Source organism: Salmo salar, chromosome 25 (genome assembly GCF_965601325.2).
Source record: "Salmo salar chromosome 25, fSalSal1, whole genome shotgun sequence".
Lineage (NCBI taxonomy): Eukaryota > Metazoa > Chordata > Actinopteri > Salmoniformes > Salmonidae > Salmo > Salmo salar.
In genome coordinates this window covers 50,156,393-50,178,688 of record NC_138315.1, presented here as the reverse complement: position 1 = coordinate 50,178,688, position 22,296 = coordinate 50,156,393, and the positions used below count along the sequence as shown (strand labels likewise).

Below are 22,296 nucleotides of genomic sequence, written 5' to 3'. Positions count from 1 at the left end.
GAGGTGCATCCGGGGTCTGCACCTTTGGGGGGGTACTGTCACGTCCTGACCAGCAGAGGGAGTAATTGTATTAGATTTTGGTCAGGACGTGGCAGAAGGGTATTTGGTTTATGTGGTTCGGGGTGTGTGTCTATGTAGAGGGGTAGTTGATTTATGTATTCCGGGGTTTTTGGTCACTGTTCTATGTTTATGTATTTCTATGTTCTGTCTAGTTTGTCTATTTCTATGTTTAGGTAATTGGGGTGTGGACTCTCAATTGGAGGCAGGTGTTTTCTAGTTGCCTCTGAGAGTCCTATATTTAGGTTCTGTTTGTTTTAGTGGTTTGTGGGAGATTGTTCTGCGTATAGCCTTACCAGCCTGTATATAGTCGTTGTGTTTCCTTTGTGTACGTGTTTATTTTGGTTCTCCTTCTTCACCAAATAAAAGAAGATGAGTGCACATATTCCTGCTGCATTTTGGTCCACTTTATCCGACGACAACCGTTACAGTATGTAAACTTCTGACCCACTGGAATTGTGATACAGTGAAATAATCTGTCTGTAAACAATTGTTGGAAAAATTACTTTTGTCACGCACAAAGTAGATGTTCTAACAGACTTGTCAAAACAATAGTTTGTTAACAAGAAATTTGTGGAGTGGTTGAAAAACAAGTTTTATTGACTCTAACTTAAGTTTATGTAAACTTCTGACTTCAACTGTATATATAACGTGTTGTATTTGAATTATTTGCCATTCTTTAATGACTAAATACAAGTTTCCACTTTGTCTACCAACACATATTGATATCATCCTGATTTTCTTTGTATTGGTTTCACAACAATTTTTCCAGTTTGTATTCTTGGTGCTTTCAAGACACCGCAAAACCTCCAAGTAAAAATGTGCGTATGTTTTTTTGCATAGAGCTTCCTATTGGTTAATTCTGATACTTTCCAGGCGGGAGACTCAGAGCTCATCTTTCTACAACGAGTTCCCAACATTTCTGAGTTTCTGAGTTTAGGTGGCATGATTTCTCATTTATATTTGGTGTTGTCATGAACTAACCTTTTTGAGACAAAACCATGTTTTAATTGTACAGTATTGTAATATTTTTTAGATGGTTGTATATTGTAGTGACGCTTAGTAATTCGAATACAGCTGTATTACTGTGTTCCATTTCACTCTCTGTATCATTCATTTAAAAAGCAATGTGTGAAATGGATGACTGGTTGAGGTTGTGCAGAGCGTGTGGAGTCTCTGATACTGGTTGGAGGTAGTGTAGAGAGGGTGGAGTCTCTGATACTGGTTGGAGGTAGTGTAGAGAGGGTGGAGTCTCTGAGACTGGTTGGAGGTTGTGCAGAGAGGGTGGAGTCTCTGAGACTGGTTGGAGGTAGGGCAGAGAGGGTGGAGTCTCTGAGACTGGTTGGAGGTAGTGTAGAGAGGGTGGAGTCTCTGAGACTGGTTGAGGGTAGTGTAGAGAGGGTGGAGTCAAAGACTGGTTGAGGTAGTGTAGAGAGGGTGAAGTCTCTGAGACTGGTTGGAGGTAGTGTTAGAGGGTGGAGTCTCTGAGACTAAACAAACCATGAACAAAACAAGTTCTTCATTCTCTGGATGGTGATGAACAACAGGAAGGATTCTGTATTCTATACTCTCACTGCGTTTTAGGACATCATTATAGGACAAAGATGGCTTCACAGACAGCTGGTAATTTGAAATTTAGCTTCTCACATTTACAGCAACAATAACAGTTGTTTTCTAAAGTGCTATTGCTTAATAAAATAGCTACTAGAAGTAGACCAACAAAGAGTGCAACGTTTATATTTTCAAGATGTTATTTATCACAATGATACACCGGACTCACAGTTTTTTGTTTGTCATTGTTGCAGAGAGAGAGAGACTTGGTGGCAGTTATGGCAGCTTTGGAAGTATTTGCAAAAAAGAAAACAATCCCAGAACCTGTTCATCACAACCTTTCATCAAACCAATAATGAGTTTAACTCAGGTAATATAGTCAAATTTTGTGGTAGAAATTCCTTTATAGTGGGTTGCATTTTAGTTGTAACTGCCTATGCATGCACTCAGTAGAACGAGCATTCCTTCTCAGCTGAGGGAGTAAAGTTATTCTGTGTCATAGATAAGTGCCATAGACAAGATTTGATGTGCTTTAAATGATCAGACATAGCCTCACTCTGTCATTATGTGCAGTGTAGGTTTTGGTAAACAACTCTTATCAGAAACAAGTATGGAGGTTTCAATTTCACGTCTAATTAAACGGACAGATATTTGTCACACCTTTTCTTGGCACTGGTCACTTAAACCAACGTTTCGGTCATGATGGTCTCATCTGACAAAACAGGAACCCCACGAAAGGTCACTGAAACTTGAGTCGTAATAACTTCGTAATAACGTTGGTTTAAATGACCATTAATATATTGTGAAGGAGCTCCACCATGCAGAACGTTATTTTCCTTCTATTAGTCAATACTTAGATCATTCCTTCAAGTATCGGGACATCATTTCACAGTTCAGACACAGTTCTGAAGCAATCTAAGAAGGAAATCAGGCTACGTGCCAGGCAAGATACAGATAAGCAACCATAACATCTGTGACAGGCAGTGACAGGAATGGATTGTGATCAAACCAGTCTTTTCAATGCCAGTAATCTACAGTATTGGTTCTATTCAACAGTTTGCAAAGGTGAAGGAACGCCTCAGGCGTAAAGCTCTTGAGTTGTTGGCACAAGTAAAGGTAAGGTGAATACATGGTATGTCTACTGCTTAGACAAAGTAGACCTACCACAGCAGTATCACAATGACGGGGAGTAGACCGCCACAGAATCCTTTCAGCACCCACAATCACTGTCCCTCCTTCCCCAGGGGACTGACAAAGAGAAAGATGATTTCACCTTTGATGAGTCTAAATTAATCATCAGAGAACTTGCTGCTGAACTGAACAGGGTAGTTCAGGTAAGTCCCTCTGTGTAGTGAAAAGAAAGTATGAGACCTTATCTTACATGGTCATGAGTCATAATCAGTTGTCCTGTACCATTCCTCACAGATCAGAAACGTCTCCCTCCTGACCAGAGTGACTGAGGATGGATCTTGTCAAGAGGAGCGTCAAGAGTTCATACTGCAGTGGGCTGAGGAACTGAATCCCTCACCACAGACTGGACAGGTAATTACACCATGGGGCAGTCACCACAGACTGGACAGGTAAATACACCATGGGGCAGTCACCACAGACTGGACAGGTAATTACACCATGGGGCAGTCACCACAGACTGGACAGGTAAATACACCATGGGGCAGTTACCACAGACTGGACAGGTAATTACACCATGGGGCAGTTACCACAGACTGGACAGGTAAATACACCATGGGGCGATTAAAACGAACACAGAATAAACTTAGTCCTAGACTAAAAATAATATTCCATGGACATCCAGGATTTAGATTTATCTGTATCCGGGGAAACCGCCCACATACTGTATGTTAAAGGTAAACCTGGCACCGGTTTAAATACAACAGTCATACTGTACACAGCACACATCATGTGCAAACAGTGTTGACTGCCAGCTGCTCTTGATGAAGTAGCGTGTGATAAACCACCTGACCTGTTGTTCACTAGATACCATCTGGGAAATTCACAAGAGACAGGAGAAATGAGGAACCTCTAGATCAACAGGGACCAGACAAGGAAGAGAAACTGAAGGAAGCCAGAAAAGCACTGTCTAACTGGGCCTGGACACTTAAGGGCATGGAACAGGTGATTGATAGAAAAGAAGAAAAAAACACAAAAAGTCATCTGTAACATTACAATGATACATATTACCAGGAGAGCATCCTGCAGTATCATCCCATGTCTCTATGTCTCTGTGTCTCTGTAGAACTCAGTGTGTCCAGGAGAGGATGTGTGTTCAGTCCTGGAGGATCTGGAGACACAGTGGAAGAGAGGGAAACTACCCAGCATGCTCCCTGTTATGGACTTTATCATCTGTAGCATGCTACAGGAACAGCGCCAGGAGGTCAGATATAAACAGAGACATGTTTCATGTCTCTATGAGTGACATTTATATGAAGTTGAACTTTTGATTAACATGGCTGTTGATTTTACAGGGCTCCATTGTTGAACTATAGAATAACCAGGCTGTTGATTTTACAGGGCTCCATTGCAAAGCAGTGGTTCAGAAGCAGAGGTTAGTATCTGCTACCACTGTGTGTGTTATTATAGAAGTCAACATATACATTGTATTAATCAGTTCATTTATCGAACATGTTTTGTTTTTTCTTCATATTTTTCCCTTAGTGACTCTGAATCACATTCCTGACTCGGGTACGTCAAATTCCACAGTTAACGTCTGGTTTTTTTGTAAACATATAAATAAACATAAATAAACATTTCTTCATTGCTAACATGATTCTAAATGTCTTGTCTGTTTCATTACAGTTTGGAAATGGATTTCGAAAGCATCAGGTTGGTATGGTTCATTGCCAACGTAAATATTTATTCAAATGAGATAACATGCAAAAACTAGTTTCAGTGTCCTGGTATGAACAAAAAACTTCATTGGTTGGCTGTATAACTAGGATGATTATCAATGCAAAATACTTTTTTTTTTTTAATTACCATAATAACAATCTTGTCACAAACAGTAAGGTTTCTCCTGCCACTATCTTTCTAATTTCTAACTTCATTTGATTTATCTCCTTACAGATAAGATCACAATGGATGAAAAAACAGCCAACCCAAGTCTCCTACTGTCCCCTGACAGGAAAAGAGTGAAAATGGCCACCATCATTGAGAGTGTCTACAATCCCTGGGATTACTACGAAATGACTCCCAAAATGTACAATGGTTGGTGGTGTGTACTGGGGACAAAAGGTTTTAACTCAGGAAGGCATTACTGGGAGGTGGGGGTCAGGGGCAAGGCAGAGTGGAGGATAGGGGTGGTTAGAGAGTCAGCACCACGACAAGGCTTTTTTGACCTGAGTCCACAGAGAGGTTACTGGACTCTGCGTCTGCAGCTTGGACAACTCATGGCTGTAACTGCACCAATCACTAAACTGAACCAGGCTGTACCTTCAAAGGTTGGGGTCTCTCTGGATATAGAGGAGGGACAGGTCTCCTTCTATGATGCAGCGAAAAGGCGGCATATTTACACTTTTGATGTCGACTTTGATCAATCTGAAAAGATTTACCCCCTTTTTCACACCATTGAGACAGACAGAGAGCTGGTTATTCTGTAGTTTCATCTTCCTAGAGTTATGGTCACTCTGCCAGAGTTCCAGAGTTCCTCTGTGGAGAAGAGAGAACCTTCTAGAAGGTTATGTATATATATAGTAAATATGCACATACAGTTGGTTAAAGGGTTACATAGAGCTCACCACCACCCACTTTATTGTACATGTCTTTCTAGCAACTGAAATTCTTTTATTTTCAGCTCGCATTGAATAAAAATTATTTAACAGTGAGATTGTTTTATTGCATCTACTCATAATACTTTCTAGCGACACTGAATGTTATATTAGTTACTGTAGTAAAAAAGAAGTCGTACTTTGCCTGGAAAAAGAGTCAAACTGGATCTTCAGATCTCCACCACGTATATGGTCTCGCTATTGTTATTTTACTACTGCTCTTTAATTACTTGTTACTTTTATTTCTTATTCGTATTTATTTTATTTTTTAAATTAAACTGCATTGTTTGGTTAGGGGCTCATGGGTAAGCATTTCACTGTAAGGTCTACTACACCTGTTGTATTCGGCGCATGTTACAAATAAAATTTGATTTGATTTGAACAAGATCTTTATCATATTGCTGCTTACCATCAGAAGGAAGTGGTTAAACTGTCTGCACTGTTGCTCAACTGATCATGAAGTAAACAATGTATTTCTGCTTGCTTTCAGTTTCACTTTTCAGTCAAAATACAGAAGCCAGTGTCAACATCTGAGCATTTGTAACCGACTGGCTCAAATCGGTCTTACAGTATGTAGCAAAATTTGAAATTGTATTTTTTATATTGGATAAAAGTAGAGACTCCGAGCTACAAAGTACACCGAAATGTAACATTCAGTAGGTCTACACAGCACAGTACCAAAAACAAGATCCCACAAACTGACGGTGAAAAAAAGGCTTCCTAAGTATGATCCCCAATCAGAGACAACGATAGACAGCTGCCTCTGATTGGGAACCATACCCAGCCAACAAAGAAATAGAAAACATAGATTGCCCACCCTAGTCACACCCTGACCTAACTAAATAGAGAATAAAAGGGATCTCTAAGGTCAGGGCGTGACAAATATACTTTTTTTTTTTTTTAAAGCCGCATTAAATGTTTACGTTCAAACTGTTCTCCTGTGAAGAAGTAGCCTCATGCAGCGCAACACATCTCCTTCACACAGAGTTGATCAGGCTGTTGATTGTGGCCTGTGGAATGTTGTCCCTCTCCTCTTCAATGGCTGTGCGAAGTTGCTGGATATTGGCGGGAACTGGAAAATGCTGTCATACATGTCAATCCAGAACATCCCTAACATGCTCAATGCCAAACCTTCATACCATAACCGCAACACACAGCCCACATCGTTGTCACCACATTAGCTAACATTATAGTCAACATAGCAACTACAACTAACGCATCCTAGGTTTTGTATTGAAGTCAATGTACTCAGAGGAGGACAGGAAATAGCTTTCCTCTGGCTACACCATGGTGCTACCCTACAGAGTGCTGTTGAGGCTACTGTAGACCTTCATTGTAAAACAGTGTGTTCTAGTCAGTTATTAGGTGACATGTGAATAATTATTTTAGTATACTTATATCTAAAAATGACAACTTTTTCACTATTTCAATTTTGATGAAATTCATTGAGTGTGAATGTCCTTCCCTTCCTCCTCTGAGGAGCCTCCACTGGTGTGAAAACCTCTGGTTTGTTTGGGTCATTCCAACAGCAAGTACAGTTCTTGTTTTGACAAGCTTTTTCTGTCCGTCAATGTGAATATGAATTTACACTTGTAATTCCTTTCAGTTCGGAAAACAATTCCCTACTTTATCATATTTTACACATATTACATGTCCTTTTGGATACGTGCTTTAGAGGGTAGTTGAGATCGTAGTTTAATGTAACAACTTCTTGCATTAGATTGTGGACATTCAAGAGTGCCTAATCCTAAAAAAATGTGGATAGCTGCTTTTCCACTCGATCCTCAACCTACACCCTGGTCCTAGTTCCTCAATCTACAGCCAGGTCCTAGATCCTCAATCTACAGGCTGGTCCTAGATCCTCAATCTACAGCCCGGTCCTAGATCCTCAATCTACAGCCTGGTCCTAGATCCTCAATCTACAGGCTGGTCCTGGATCCTCAATCTACAGCCTGGTCCTAGTTCCTCAATCTACAGCCTGGTCCTAGATCCTCAATCTACAGCCTGGTCCTAGTTCCTCAATCTACAGGCTGGTCCTGGTTCCTCAATCTACAGCCTGGTCCTAGATCCTCAATCTACAGGCTGGTCCTAGATCCTCAATCTACAGCCTGGTCCTAGATCCTCAATCTACAGCCTGGTCCTAGATCCTCAATCTACAGCCTGGTTCCGGATCCTCAATCTACAGGCTGGTCCTAGTTCCTCAATCTACAGGCTGGTCCTAGTTCCTCAATCTACAGCCTGGTCCTAGATCCTCAATCTACAGGCTGGTCCAAGATCCTCAATCTACAGCCTGGTCCAAGATCCTCAATCTACAGCCTGGTCCAGGATCCTCAATCTACAGCCTGGTCCTAGATCCTCAATCTACAGGCTGGTCCTAGATCCTCAATCTACAGCCTGGTCCTGGTTCCTCAATCTACAGCCTGGTCCTGGATCCTCAATCTACAGCCTGGTCCTGGATCCTCAATCTACAGCCTGGTCCTAGTTCCTCAATCTACAGCCTGGTCCTGGTTCCTCAATCTACAGCCTGGTCCTGGATCCTCAATCTACAGCCTGGTCCTGGATCCTCAATCTACAGCCTGGTCCTGGATCCTCAATCTACAGCCTGGTCCTGGATCCTCAATCTACAGCCTGGTCCTGGATCCTCAATCTACAGCCTGGTCCTGGATCCTCAATCTACAGCCTGGTCCTGGATCCTCAATCTACAGCCTGGTCCTAGATCCTCAATCTACAGGCTGGTCCTGGATCCTCAATCTACAGCCTGGTCCTGGATCCTCAATCTACAGCCTGGTCCTAGATCCTCAATCTACAGGCTGGTCCTGGTTCCTCAATCTACAGCCTGGTCCTAGATCCTCAATCTACAGGCTGGTCCTAGATCCTCAATCTACAGCCTGGTCCTAGATCCTCAATCTACAGGCTGGTCCTAGTTCCTCAATCTACAGCCTGGTCCTGGATCCTCAATCTACAGCCTGGTCCTAGTTCCTCAATCTACAGCCTGGTCCTAGATCCATGAAAGAATGGCACCGTTTTACAGTCTCCTAACCAATTGTGCTATAATTTGTTTTTTTTGCGTTATTTGTAACTTATTTTGTACATAATGTTTCTGCAACCGTATTTTACGGCAAAAAAAGAGCTTCTAGATATCAGGACAGCGATCACTCACCTCGGATTAGACAAAGATTTTTTCAACAACAACAACAACAACAGCAGCAAGCAGGACTCACACGATATTCTCCAAACATTCGTAAATGTATTCGGCGCACGTGACAAATAAACTTTGATTTGATTCGGAAACCTCAATCTAAAGGCTGGTCCTAGATCCTCAATCTACAGCCTGGTCCTGGTTCCTTAATCTACAGCCTGGTCCTGGTTCCTCAATCTACAGCCTGGTCCTAGATCCTCAATCTACAGCCTGGTCCTAGATATGGAGGAACAGTTATAGTTTTGTTTTTAGACATCTTTACTTACTGTGAGAGTGAAAGAAACATAGGGAAGTGTTTGTGTGTTTTGTTGCGAAAATCAAAATTGTGACACCTCACCATTAAAACTGAAGTGTACACCGTATCGGATTATACAACAAGCTATGGTATTGACCATGGATTCAGTCGTTTGGAACAGCTTCCATTTTTTCCCCATACTGGTTTACTTTTCCTATCAATTACGCCAACAGGGTAAATAAAATATTTCTTCAATTCCCCTGTTTTGGTGCTTTCCAAGTCCAACTCTCACAAAACCCAAACTTTACAACATGTATGTAGCCTACGACTGAAAGAATGAAGTGAAAAGTATGTTCGCCGCGCCCTAGGGGGAGGGGAGTGTCGAGCTACAGTTTATATCTGTTTACTGAACATTTCCCCTTTCAGTCTCTATGGGAAGCAGGCTAGGCTACTAACTCTGGACTAGACAATTCCATTATGTGTATATAATCTTCAGAAACAATGCAAAATTGGACTGCAGGTGAGTCAATTGCTGCAGTAAGACTATAGAAAGACACATAAGGCATTCATTTTGTAGCTGTCGATTTAGCTTTCACTGTGTTTTTTCAAATATTCAAAATGAATATTGTAATTAAATTTGATCCAAGCAGTATGATAAACTAATAGATGTTTTCATGTTGTTATTGTTGTTATTGTTGTTATTGTTGTTATTGTTGTTATTGTTGTTATTGTTGCTGTTGAAAGTCTATTTTTACCGTGCAGTTTTTTTGGCAGCAAATGAGATCTGCTGTTATTAATGGCTTTATGCTCATTGGTTGTGATGATCATTTCCAGAAACATTAAAAGACAGCCAGAGCATTGGAAGTTTTGGCAAGTCTTGTGGAAAAGTAACGCATCCCTATGATTGTTGTTCACAACACATTTTGAAGCCTGATTTCAGCCTTTGTCAGGTAAGGAAAACCACAAACAACTCAATTCACGCAGTGAGTGAGTGTGTGTGTGTGAGTGTGTGTGTGTGTGTGTGTGTGTGTGTGACCTTTATTTTCAATCGCTGTTGGCGGGTGGCAGTTTTGTTCTTGTTCTTTTTTGGATATAAACAACTTCAGTGTAACAAACATTTGTAGCAACATCAGATCACAATGGAACATTTGAATAAATAAATACCAAAAATAGGGAGAAAGAATAAAGATGTTGCATTGTAAAAGGACACATGCAAGAAGGGTCGAGGGGAACATGTAGGTGTTTTCCATACAACCTTTCAGTATACACTTTTTTAATCTTCATAGTATCTCAGTTGTATATGTGTTTTCTATCTCCATAGTATGAAGATAATTTCACCACCAGCCTTGAGGATGGCTACAGCCTGGCAGAGTGTCAACAGTTCATCCTACAATGGGCGGAGGAGTTGAGCATCTTACCAAAGGTACTGTTGAGAACAACCACAGGAAAACAGTAACATCAATGCAATCCATGCAATGCTCCTGTCATGATTGTCTATGAGTGACAAACATCTGTGTTCAAAGATATCTGAGGGGCAAAGCAGGAGCTCACCAAATCCCCCGCGTACCTGCTGGGAGGACTATGAGGTAGAGGAGAGAACATCTCCAAAAGAGGCTGAGAGAAGACTGGCAGAAGCTCATCGCATCGTGTCAGAATGGGCTGCAGGACTACAATCACGAAAACAGGTCTCACAACTAACAACAAATAATTAAAACAACTTGTGCTTATTATGACAAAAATAAAAGCATTTCAACTTTTTGAGGTTAGTAAATTCTCACATATATTTTCTGTGTCTTTGTAGGACTCAGTGTGTCCAGGAGAGGATGTGTATTCAGTCCTGCAGGATCTGGAGAGACAGTGGAAGAGAGGGAAACTACCCAGCATGCTCCCTGTCATGGACTTCATCATATGGACTGTGTTACAGGAAGATCCTCAAGAGGTGTGTCATGATAGTAACCTAGTATGATAGGGTTTTTTCTTAATTTATGATCAACTTTTTAGGGAAGTTAGAAACCAATACACACAGGCAGTTAGAAACGCCAAGGCTAGCTTTTTCAAACAGAAATTTGCTTCGTGCAACTCCAACTCTAAAAAGTTCTGGGACATTGTAAAGTCCATGGAGAATAAGAACACCTCCTCCCAATTGCCCACTGCACTGAGGATAGGAAACTCTGTCACCACCGATAAGCCCACTATAATTGAGAATTTCAATAAGCATTTTTCTACGGCTGGCCATGCTTTCCACCTAACTACCCCTACTGCATTCAACAGCACTGCACCCCCCATAGCTACTCGCCCAAGCCTCCCCCATTTCTCCTTCTCCCAAATCCATTCAGCTGATGTTCTGAAAGAGCTGCAAAATCTGGACCCCTACAAATCAGCTGGGCTTGACAATCTGGACCCTTTCTTTCTAAAATTATCTGCCGAAATTATTGCAACCCCTATTACTAGCCTGTTCAACCTCTCTTTCGTGTCGTCTGAGATTCCCATAGATTGGAAAGCAGCTGCTGTCATCCCCCTCTTCAAAGGAGGTGACACTCTTGACCCAAATTGCTACAGACCTATATCCATCCTACCCTGCCTTTCTAAGGTCTTCGAAAGCCAAGTCAACAAACAGATTACCGACCATTTCGAATCCCACCGCACCCTCTCTGCTATGCAATCTGGTTTCAGAGCTGGTCATGGGTGCACCTCAGCCACGCTCAAGGTCCTAAACGACATCGTAACCGCCATCAATAAGAAACAATACTGTGCTGCCGTATTCATTGACCTGGCCAAAGCTTTTGACTCTGTTAATCACCACATCCTCATCGGCAGACTCAGTAGCCTTGGTTTCTCAAACGATTGTGTCGCCTGGTTCACCAACTACTTCTCTGACAGAGTTCAGTGTGTCAAATCGGAGGGCCTACTGTCTGGACCTCTGGCAGTCACTATGGGGGTACCACAGGGTTCAATTCTTGGGCCAACTCTTTTCTCTGTATACATAAATGATGTCGCTCTTGCTGCTGGTGAATCTCTGATCCACCTCTACGCAGACGACACCATTCTGTACATTTCTGGCCCTTCTTTGGACACTGTGTTAATAACCTCTCTAGGCTAGGCGGGACGAATTCGTCCCACCTACGTAACAGCCACTGCTATCCTGTGGCGCGATTTTCAAAACCTTAAAAATCCTATTACTTCAATTTCTCAAACATATGACTATTTTACAGCCATTTAAAGATAAGACTCTCGTTAATCTAACCACACTGTCCGATTTCAAAAAGGCTTTACAACGAAAGCAAAACATTAGATTATGTCAGCAGAGTACCAAGCCAGAAATAATCAGACACCCATTTTTCAAGCCAGCATATAATGTCACCAAAACCCAGAAGACAGCTAAATGCAGCACTCACCTTTGATGATCTTCATCAGATGACAACCCTAGGACATTATGTTATACAATACATGCATGTTTTGTTCAATCAAGTTCATATTTATATCAAAAACCAGCTTTTTACATTAGCATGTGACGTTCAGAACTAGCATACCCCCCGCAAACTTCCGGGGAATTCGCTAACATTTTACTAAATTACTCACGATAAACATTCACAAAAAGCATAACAATTATTTTAAGAATTATAGATACAGACCTCCTCTATGCACTCGATATGTCCGATTTTAAAATAGCTTTTTGGTGAAAGCACATTTTGCAATATTCTAAGTACATAGCCCAGGCATCACGGGCTCGCTATTTAGACACCCGGCAAGTTTAGCACTCACCATAATCATATTTACTATTATAAAAATTTCATTACCTTTTGTTGTCTTCGTCAGAATACACACCCAGGACTGCTACTTCAATAACAAATGTTGGTTTGGTCCAAAATAATCCATCGTTATATCCGAATAGCGGCGTTTTGTTCGTGCGTTCCAGACACTATCCGAAATAGTAAAGAAGTGTCACGCGCATGGCGCAATTCGTGACAATAAAATTCTAAGTGTTCCATTACCGTACTTCGAAGCATGTCAACCGCTGTTTAAAATCAATTTTTACGAAATTTTTCTCGTAGAAAAGCGATAATATTCCGACAGGGAATCTCCTTTTCGGCAAACAGAGGAAAAAATCCCAAAGGCGGGGGCGGTCGGGGTCACGCGCATAAGCTAGTGTCTCTTGATCGGCCACCTGAGAAAGGCGATAATGTGTTTCAGCCTGGGGCTGGAATGACGACATTCTGTTTTTTCCCGGGCTCTGAGCGCCTATGGACGACGTGGGAAGTGTCACGTTAGAGCAGAGATCCTTAGTAAATGATAGAGATGGAAAAGAAGTTCAACAAATGGTCAGACAGGCCACTTCCTGTAAAGGAATCTCTCAGGTTTTGACCTGCCATTTGAGTTCTGTTATACTCACAGACACCATTCAAACAGTTTTAGAAAATTTAGGGTGTTTTCTATCCATATGTAATAAGTATATGCATATTCTAGTTACTGAGTAGGAGTGGTAACCAGATTAAATCGGGTATGTTTTTTATCCAGCCGTGTCAATGCTGCCCCCTAGCCCTAACAGGTTAACAACCCTCCAGACGAGCTTCAATGCCATTCAACTCTCCTTCCGTGGTCTCCAACTGCTCCTAAACACAAGTAAAACTAAATGCATGCTCTTCAACCGATCGCTGCCTGCACCTGCCCGCCTGTCCAGCATCACTTCTCTGGACGGTTCTAACTTAGAATTTGTGGACAACTACAAATACCTAGGTGTCTGGTTAGACTGTAAACTCTCCTTCCAGACTCACATCAATCATCTCCAATCCAAAGTGAAATCTCGAATTGGCTTCCTATTTCGCAACAAAGCATCCTTCACTCATGCTGCCAAACATACCCTCGTAAAACTGACCATCCTACCAATCCTCGACTTCGGCGATGTCATTTACAAAATAGCTTCCAATACCCTACTCAACAAGCTGGATGCAGTCTATCACAGTGCCATCCGTTTTGTCACCAAAGCCCCATATACTACCCACCACTGCGACCTGTACGCTCTCGTTGGCTGGCCCTCGCTTCATACTCGTTGCCAAACCCACTGGCTCCAGGTCATCTACAAGACCCTGCTAGGTAAAGTCCCCCCTTATCTCCGCTCACTGGTCACCATAGCAGCACCCACCTGTAGCACGTGCTCCAGCAGGTATATCTCTCTGGTCACCCCTAAAGCCAACTCCTCCTTTGGTCGTCTCTCCTTCCAGTTCTCTGCTGCCAATGACTGGAACGAACTACAAAAATCTCTGAAACTGGAAACACTTATCTCCCTCACTAGCTTTAAGCACCAGTTGTCAGAGCAGCTCACAGATCACTGCACCTGTACATAGCCCATCTATAATTTAGCCCAAACTACTACCTCTTCCCCTACTGTATTTATTTATTTTGCTCCTTTGCACCATATTATTTATATTTTCTCTCTGAACTTTCTTCAAACTACAAATCTACCATTCCAGTGTTTTACTTGCTATACTTTATTTACTTTGCCACCATGGCATTTTTTTGCCTTTACCTCCCTTATCTCACATCATTTGCTCACATTGTATATAGTCTTGTTTTTTTTTTTTTTTCTACTGCATCATTGATTGTATGTTGTTTTACTCCATGTGTAACTCTGTGTTTTTGTATGTTGTCGAACTGATTTGCTTTATCTTGGCCAGGTCGCAATTGTAAATGAGAACTTGTTCTCAACTTGCCTACCTGGTTAAATAAAGGTGAAATAAATAAAAATAAAAAATAAAAATGATGTTGGAATATATTTACGAGTGATTAATAGGATAATTCATCATTAATTATTGGTCACTTTGTCATACAGGGCTCCATCCCAGAGCTATGGCTCAAATCCAAGCAGAGGTTCAAACACTCAGGTACATCTCATTTTTAACATGAGCTAAGATAACATGAGTATTACATTGACTGTAGGCCTACACAATACTTTCAATATATAATTTGACCTGCACGAAACCTGTTTTTTTCAGTTCTCAAACACTTTTTAAATCTGCACAAAACCAATTTTATCATTACTCAAACACTTTCTGTTTGATTAAGAAAATGCCTGCATGAATTGACAGTTCTTCAAAATGCTTTCATTTTGTCCTCAGCCTTCACCACAGTGATTCCTGAACCAGGTAAGCAGTAGGATTAAAAATAAATTCAGTTGAATTCACTTTTTTCAAATTACTTTTCGGTTGTAAACTCATCAGGTTTTCAAACATTGTTTTATTTCAGTATGGGACTGGATAAGAAAAGCATCAGGTAAATTAAACTACTAAACCATTATGATTTTTCAACATCTGTAATGTCTTGTCTGTGGTGTGGCGGAAAGAAGCGCAGGAAGCAGCGAACACTGTGTGGTAATTTTAATTAAGAACCACCCGTACAAAATAAGAGGTCTCCCAACAACAGGGAAAAATACAATGGACAAGCACAGTCAACAAACGCAGTTGACATACAGAAAAACAATCCCGCACAATAGGGTGCGGGCCAGTTGAACTAAATAGCCCTCTTAATTACCTAACTCAGGGCAGGTGAGAAAACATAAAAAAAGGGAAAAACAAAAAGGGAATCGGTGGTAGCTAATAGGCCGGTGACGACGACCGCCGAGCGCCACCCGAGCAGGAGGGGGCGCCACCGTCGGTAGGAATCGTGACAACATCACAATGGCAGTCTTAATTCAGAATTGTTTTTAATATTTTTGTTTTATTCACAAATGAAAAAGTTACATTATGTAAATCAATTATCCTGCACATTCTTTTTTTTGTACTTACAGTTGACATTCTCTTGGACCCTGAATCAGCCAATCCAGATTTCATAGTGTCCAACAATCAGAAACGTGTGAGAGTGGGCAAAATAATAGAGAGTAAACATGATCCTAGAGATGGATACCGTCGCTACGGCGCATCTCACAAGTATGATGGGTGGTGGTGTGCACTGGGAACACAGGGCTTTACCAAGGGTAGGTACTACTGGGAGGTGGGGGTGAAAAGGAAGACAGACTGGAGGATAGGGATAGCTAGGGAGTCTGCACCAAGAAGAGGCTTCAGTGAACTGAACACATCAACAGGTTACTGGACACTTCGGATGCAGGTCGGTGGGCTGAAGGCTCTAACGGTTCCGGCTGTTGATATCAAGATTCCAGAACATCTCAAGAAGATTGGGGTCTACCTTGACATTGAGGAGGGGCAGCTCTCCTTTTATAATGTTGTAGCACGCAGTCATATCTACACCTTCAATGACACGTTTTCTGAACAGGTTTATCCAGTCTTTGGCACAGTAGAGACAGACAGAGACCTTATCATACTGTAGTACACAGCTAAATGGAAAAGAAAAGACACAGAAGTCATTGAGGATGTCTCATGTCTAAGAACCACACTAGACAAACCTAGACCCCCCTTAGACCACCCTTGACAAACCTAGACCACCCTAGATCACCCTAGAACCACCCTTGACCACAGGCCATAATTTATTCTAAGTGATGACATTACCCTATTTATAACATGGACATTTGGGGAAATTAGTCTGCCCACGATGGAACCAATTATGGCAAAAAACACAGCTAATTCCATACATGACATGGTGTATACAATATTTAGTAACTTCTGTTCTGTTCTCTTCCATCCCCAAGCACAGCAGGTTGATGGTAATCCATAATGGTGGCCATGTATTATCCTTACTCCAGTTAGACTGTAGCAAACAGGTGATTTCTATAGAGTGTCTGCATCATGAAGCCAGATTTATCTTTCTTTATGATTTGGGAAGCTTTACTTTGGGAATGTAATGATAATTTATCATCATTCTTATTTAACTAGGCAAGTCAGTTAGGAACAAATTCTTATTTTCAATGATTGCCTTGTTCAGGGGCAAAACGACAGATTTTTACCTTGTCAACTCGGGGATTCGATCTTGCAATCTGTCAGTTACTAGTCCAACACTCTCAACACTAGGTTACTTGCTGGTTACTAGTCCAATGCTCTAAACACCAGGCTACCTGCTGCCCCTTTATGACTTGGGAAGATTTACTTTGTGAATTTAATGATAATGTGACATTAGATGTTTACTTTGATTTCATCAGTTGAGGTTAGCTACAGTAATTATATTTATTTTTCATACTTCCTCTATGAGTTTGTACAGTACTGACAAAGCTATAGTAGCTAAAATGTATGCTTATTTTTTTGTTTTGCACTTTGCACTTTGCACTTTATGTTATTCTTTCAAGCATGGATTGAACTAAGTATATTTTAGTATCTTGGCTTCCTTGGTTTGATATTTTATTTCAGCTCATGAAACATGGGACCAACACTTTATATGTTGCCTTTATATTTTTGTTCAAACAGACCATTTGAAGAATTCAATTCATGACATTTCATGAGGATGTTTATATAGGCACAGATGATGTCTAAACCAATCAGATAAATTTGTCTATCAGCATCAGTCAGTCTCACCTTTTCTCTCCCCAGCCAGCTTGTTTATGAGGTAAGACTGTGTTTATGAGGTAAGACTATGTTTATGAGGTAAGACTGTGTTTATGAGGTAAGACTGTGTTTATGAGGTCGGCCTATGTTTATAAGGTCGGCCTGTGTTTATGAGGTCGGCCCGTGTATGAGGTAGACCCGTGTTTATGAGGTCGGACTGTGTTTATGATGTAAGAATGTGTTTATGAGGTAAGACTGTGTTTATGAGGTAGGCCTGTGTTTATGAGGTCGGCCTGTGTTTTTGAGGTAGACCCGTGTTTATGAGGCAGGACTATGTTTTTTAGGTAGGACTGTGCTTATGAGGTCGGCCTGTGTTTTTTAGGTATGACTGTGTTTATGAGGTCGGACTGTGTTTATGAGGTCGGCCTGTGTTTATGAGGTCGGCCTGTGTTTATGAGGTAGGCCTGTGTTTATGAGGTAGGCCTGTGTTTATGAGGTAGGCCTGTGTTTATGAGGTAGGCCTGTGTTCATGAGGTCGGACTGTGTTTTTGAGGTAGGACTGTTTTTGAGGTAATGAGGTAGGCCTGTGTTTATGAGGTAGGCCTGTGTTTATTAGGTAAGACAGTGTTTATGAGGTAGGCCTGTGTTTTTGAGGTAGGCCTGTGTTTTTGAGGTAGGCCTGTGTTTTTGAGGTAGGACCATGTTTATGAGGTAAGACTGTGTTCATGAGGTAGGCCTGTGTTCATGAGGTGGGCCTGTGTTTATGAGGTAGGCCTGTGTTTATGAGGTAGGCCTGTGTTCATGAGGTCGGACTGTGTTTTTGAGGTAGGACTGTTTTTGAGGTAATGAGGTAGGCCTGTGTTTATGAGGTAGGCCTGTGTTTATTAGGTAAGACAGTGTTTTTGAGGTAGACCCGTGTTTATGTGGTCGGACTATGTTTTTTAGGTAGGACTGTGTTTTTTAGGTAGGACTGTGTTTATGAGGTAAGACTCTGTTTATGATGTAAGAATGTGTTTATGAGGTAAGACTGTGTTCATGAGGTCGGCCTGTGTTCTTGATGTAGGCTTGTGTTTTTGAGGTAGGCCCGTGTTTATGAGGTAAGACTCTGTTTATGATGTAAGAATGTGTTTATGAGGTAAGACTGTGTTCATGAGGTCGGCCTGTGTTTTTGAGGTAGGCGTGTGTTTTTGAGGTAGACCCGTGTTTATGTGGTCGGACTATGTTTTTTAGGTAGGACTGTGTTTTTTTAGGTAGGACTGTGATTATGAGGTAGGACTGTGTTTATGAGGTAAGACTCTGTTTATGATGTAAGAATGTGTTTATGAGTTAAGACTGTGTTCATGAGGTCGGCCTGTGTCCTTGAGGTAGGCCTGTGTTTATGAGGTAGGCCTGTGTTTATTAAGTAAGACAGTGTTTATGAGGTAGGCCTGTGTTTTTGAGGTAGGCCTGTGTTTTTGAGGTAGGCCTGTGTTTTTGAGGTAGGACCATTTTTATGAGGTAAGACTGTGTTCATGAGATTGGCCTGTGTTTTTGAGGTAGGCCTGTGTTTATTAGGTAAGACAGTGTTTTTGAGGTAGGCCTATGTTTTTGAGGTAGGCCTATGTTTTTGAGGTAGGACCGTGTTTATGAGGTAAGACTGTGTTCATGAGGTCGGCCTGTGTTTTTGAGGTAGGCGTGTGTTTTTGAGGTAGACCCGTGTTTATGTGGTCGGACTATGTTTTTTAGGTAGGACTGTGTTTTTTAGGTAGGACTGTATTTTTTAGGTAGGACTGTGTTTATGAGGTAGGACTGTGTTTATGAGGTAAGACTCTGTTTATGATGTAAGAATGTGTTTATGAGGTAAGACTGTGTTCATGAGGTCGGCCTGTGTTCTTGATGTAGGCTTGTGTTTTTGAGGTAGGCCCGTGTTTATGAGGTAAGACTCTGTTTATGATGTAAGAATGTGTTTATGAGGTAAGACTCTGTTTATGATGTAAGAATGTGTTTATGAGGTAAGACTGTGTTCATGAGGTCGGCCTGTGTTCTTGATGTAGGCTTGTGTTTTTGAGGTAGGCCCGTGTTTATGAGGTAAGACTCTGTTTATGATGTAAGAATGTGTTTATGAGGTAAGACTGTGTTTATGAGGTAGGCCTGTGTTTTTGAGGTAGGCCTGTGTCATGACGTTGGCCTCTTTGAGTACAGGGAGGACAGTTGACCCCCTCCCCCCTTGCACCATCCCCCAACCTACCTCCCCCCACCCAGGCCCTGTGTGAGGAGAATCGAGGAGAATCTCTTGCCACATGGCCCATAGAGAGACACAGGAAATTCTTCCAACTCACAGAATTGGGGAGCCAAGCGACATTTGTGTTCTGGAGAAGGTATGGAAGACTGGTGAAGAATCCAGCTACGAACTGGTCCACTTGGTACAATTTTGTGATATTCAGAAGAGACAATATAGCCATATTACCATAAAACTGTTTATATAATAGCCTCAGCGATGGGACTTGCATCCAAATGGTTGTATAGAATGTATTAATAAGGATAAAGCTATTTGTAATACATTGAGATGCTATGTACTGATGTTAATGTGATAGAATTGTATTTCTGTACCAAGCTTAACTCAGTCATCGGCACGCCCCCAGGGACACAGACAGGACCAGGCGTCATGTGACAAGCCTGTTCTATGTTCACTATAACACCCCACCCTGATTTACATTTCTTCAGACCAGGCCTCCACTCCATTGCGAGTTGGCCAATAGGTTTGACCATCCAATTCCGCTACTGAAAGTGAACTATACCACGTGGTTAACTTTTAGACTATCGATATCGACAGAATAAGAACAAGTCTTTGATATTAATTAATAGTCTGCAGCTAGAAATTATATCATTGAACGCGAAGACCGACGAAACATCCATTCTATGACGACATTAATGAATGTCGCTTTGAAAGATCCATTCTAACCGAGAGAGAGAGAGAGAGAGAGAGAACGCGGACAAAACTCTCCAACAGAACGACGCTCCAACAAGGATCCCGACGACACACTGAGCGTAAATATATATTGATTGCAATTGTTCCCGAATGAGTGAGCGTTCATGTGCAAAGGATTAGCATGTCAATTGTTAATATTAATGAACTCTGTGTGCCTCCTCAGCTGAACCTTTTATGACCCATTGTCTAACAGACCAGCCATGCCTGTTTAGACCACTAGGGCACATTACTCTACCAATTCTTTGTGATGATAATTACTGTTTGTATACTTTCTGTGAATTACTTAGTTTAGTAAATAAAAGATTTTAAGACAATTGATGTATGGATGACTCTTAGTAAAGACTGGGTTCGTGCAGATACAACAATTTACGACGTTTGGAATGAGACTGGACGCGAGGTAAAATACACCATTTAAACCAGAAGATAATCGGCCTATACTATAATAGAATATAATATATAATGTTATAATATAGGAAAGTTATATTAGGAAAATTATAACTTTGTAATCTGAATATTTTCCTTGGTGCCCCGATCTCCTAGTTAATTACAATTAAACGATTAATCAGTTTGATCGCGTGATAATAATTACAGGGAATTAATTGATAAACATGTCTTCAGTTTAATGGTACCCCAAAGACACGACATATATGGAGCCCCCGTGCGAGGAATCTAAGATAGAATTGGACTTTGCTGTGAAATTCTATATATGAATTGTGCGAACAGAATTGTACAAACAGCCTGCTATCTAAACAAAGTGATTGTGTATTTTCCATTGGGAGAAGCTATTTAGAGTGGCTCCGGTCTTATGTCGATAGCAGTGAGGGATAAATTCCAGATTTAGTCCGTTAGGCCAAACGGTACTATTTCTGTCGGTCAATATTAACTTCTAGAGTAAGGTTAGAAATTAGAAGAATACTCGGTGACCGAGCCGAATAATTTGCCTACCGCACTAAGACAGTGTGGGCAGACCGTATGCGTATCTGTATTTAAGTACCGTGTCGCTCCGGTCATCATAAACGCTAGCAGAATATGCTGAATGGGGTTAAGGTGAGACGTCACTAGAAAACCCACCCTTTCCATAGTGAAAGGACCCTATTTTGGTGCTTGGAAGTGATACTCCTGAAAAAAGTTAGGAAGAGCTTAGCATTACTGCAAGCTAACAGAGAGGGAACATTTTACCCTCCCCGTACCATGTTTAAAATTCCTCCGCTAGCGCGACGGAAGTCCGACCTTTGTACTTCCGTTTAATTTCAGCATTCTATACCCTGGTGTTGAAGAATCGCCAGTACATCTCTAGGGGAAATCCAAACGTGGATCACGGTAAGATATCCAGACAATCGCAATTGACTGGATATGACGTCTCATTCAATTTAACTAACAAGTGAAATTGCCAGATTTACCTTTTCAAGTGGATCTTTTAACCTGTTATGGCTAGGGGGCAGTATTTTCACGGCTGGATAAAAAACGTACCCGATTTAATCTGGTTACCACTCCTACCCAGTAACTAGAATATGCATATACTTATTACATATGGATAGAAAACACCCTAACGTTTCTAAAACTGTTTGAATGGTGTCTGTGAGTATAACAGAACTCATTTGGCAGGCAAAAAACTGAGAAGGTTTCATGCAGGAAGTGGCCTGTCTGACAAGGTGTCGTTCTTCTTGTCTCTGTTTATTGAAGAGTGAGGATCTTAGCTGTCCCGTGACACTTCCTACGGCTGCCATAGGGTCTCAGAAGGCGGTAAAAAGCTGAATCGTGGCTTTGCAGGCTCTGGCTGAAAAAAAGTAGCGCGTTTGGGTAGTGGCTGGTTACAGTACTGTGAGACTCAGGCTCGTGCCCGCGTCGACCAAAAGCTTTGTTTACTTTCCTCTGTTTAGCTAAATGGACATTCCCGGTCGGAATATTATCGCTTTTTTACGAGAAAAATGGCATAAAAATGGATTTTAAACAGCGGTTGACATGCTTCGAAGTACGGTAATGGAATATTTAGATTTTTTTTGTCACGAATTGTGCCATGCGCACGACCCTTATTTACCCTTTCAGATACTGTCTGGAACGCACGAACAAAATGCCGCAAT

At 41.4% G+C, this 22,296-nt stretch overlaps 2 protein-coding genes across 2 annotated transcripts; both read left to right on the top strand.

The window, feature by feature from the left end:
* Positions 1-1,438: 1,438 nt before the first annotated feature.
* On the top strand, positions 1,439-5,777 carry LOC106598520 (uncharacterized). Its single transcript, XM_045707719.2, has 11 exons — positions 1,439-1,680; positions 1,863-1,978; positions 2,665-2,724; positions 2,853-2,942; positions 3,034-3,150; positions 3,604-3,741; positions 3,863-4,000; positions 4,138-4,171; positions 4,282-4,308; positions 4,423-4,449; positions 4,690-5,777. Exons 1-11 carry the CDS (start codon positions 1,662-1,664, stop codon positions 5,220-5,222), a joined length of 1,299 nt encoding a protein of 432 aa, XP_045563675.2. The 5' UTR covers positions 1,439-1,661; the 3' UTR covers positions 5,223-5,777.
* Positions 5,778-9,192: 3,415 nt separating this feature from the next.
* On the top strand, positions 9,193-20,529 carry LOC106595639 (uncharacterized). The gene is made up of 9 exons (XM_045707718.2): positions 9,193-9,344; positions 9,659-9,774; positions 10,146-10,247; positions 10,348-10,509; positions 10,626-10,763; positions 14,652-14,703; positions 14,938-14,964; positions 15,065-15,091; positions 15,606-20,529. The coding sequence occupies exons 1-9, from the start codon at positions 9,326-9,328 to the stop codon at positions 16,139-16,141; spliced, it is 1,179 nt and encodes a 392-aa protein (XP_045563674.2). The 5' UTR covers positions 9,193-9,325; the 3' UTR covers positions 16,142-20,529.
* The last annotated feature ends 1,767 nt before the right edge of the window (positions 20,530-22,296 follow it).

Bases quoted from the DNA above. Each gene is read 5' to 3' on its own strand.
- LOC106598520 (XM_045707719.2), top strand. The intron at 2,943-3,033 runs GTAAGTCCCTCT...CATTCCTCACAG, and splicing joins AACTGAACAGGGTAGTTCAG to ATCAGAAACGTCTCCCTCCT. The intron at 4,450-4,689 runs GTTGGTATGGTT...ATCTCCTTACAG, and splicing joins ATGGATTTCGAAAGCATCAG to ATAAGATCACAATGGATGAA.
- LOC106595639 (XM_045707718.2), top strand. The intron at 14,704-14,937 runs GTACATCTCATT...TTTTGTCCTCAG, and splicing joins GCAGAGGTTCAAACACTCAG to CCTTCACCACAGTGATTCCT. The intron at 15,092-15,605 runs GTAAATTAAACT...TTGTACTTACAG, and splicing joins CTGGATAAGAAAAGCATCAG to TTGACATTCTCTTGGACCCT.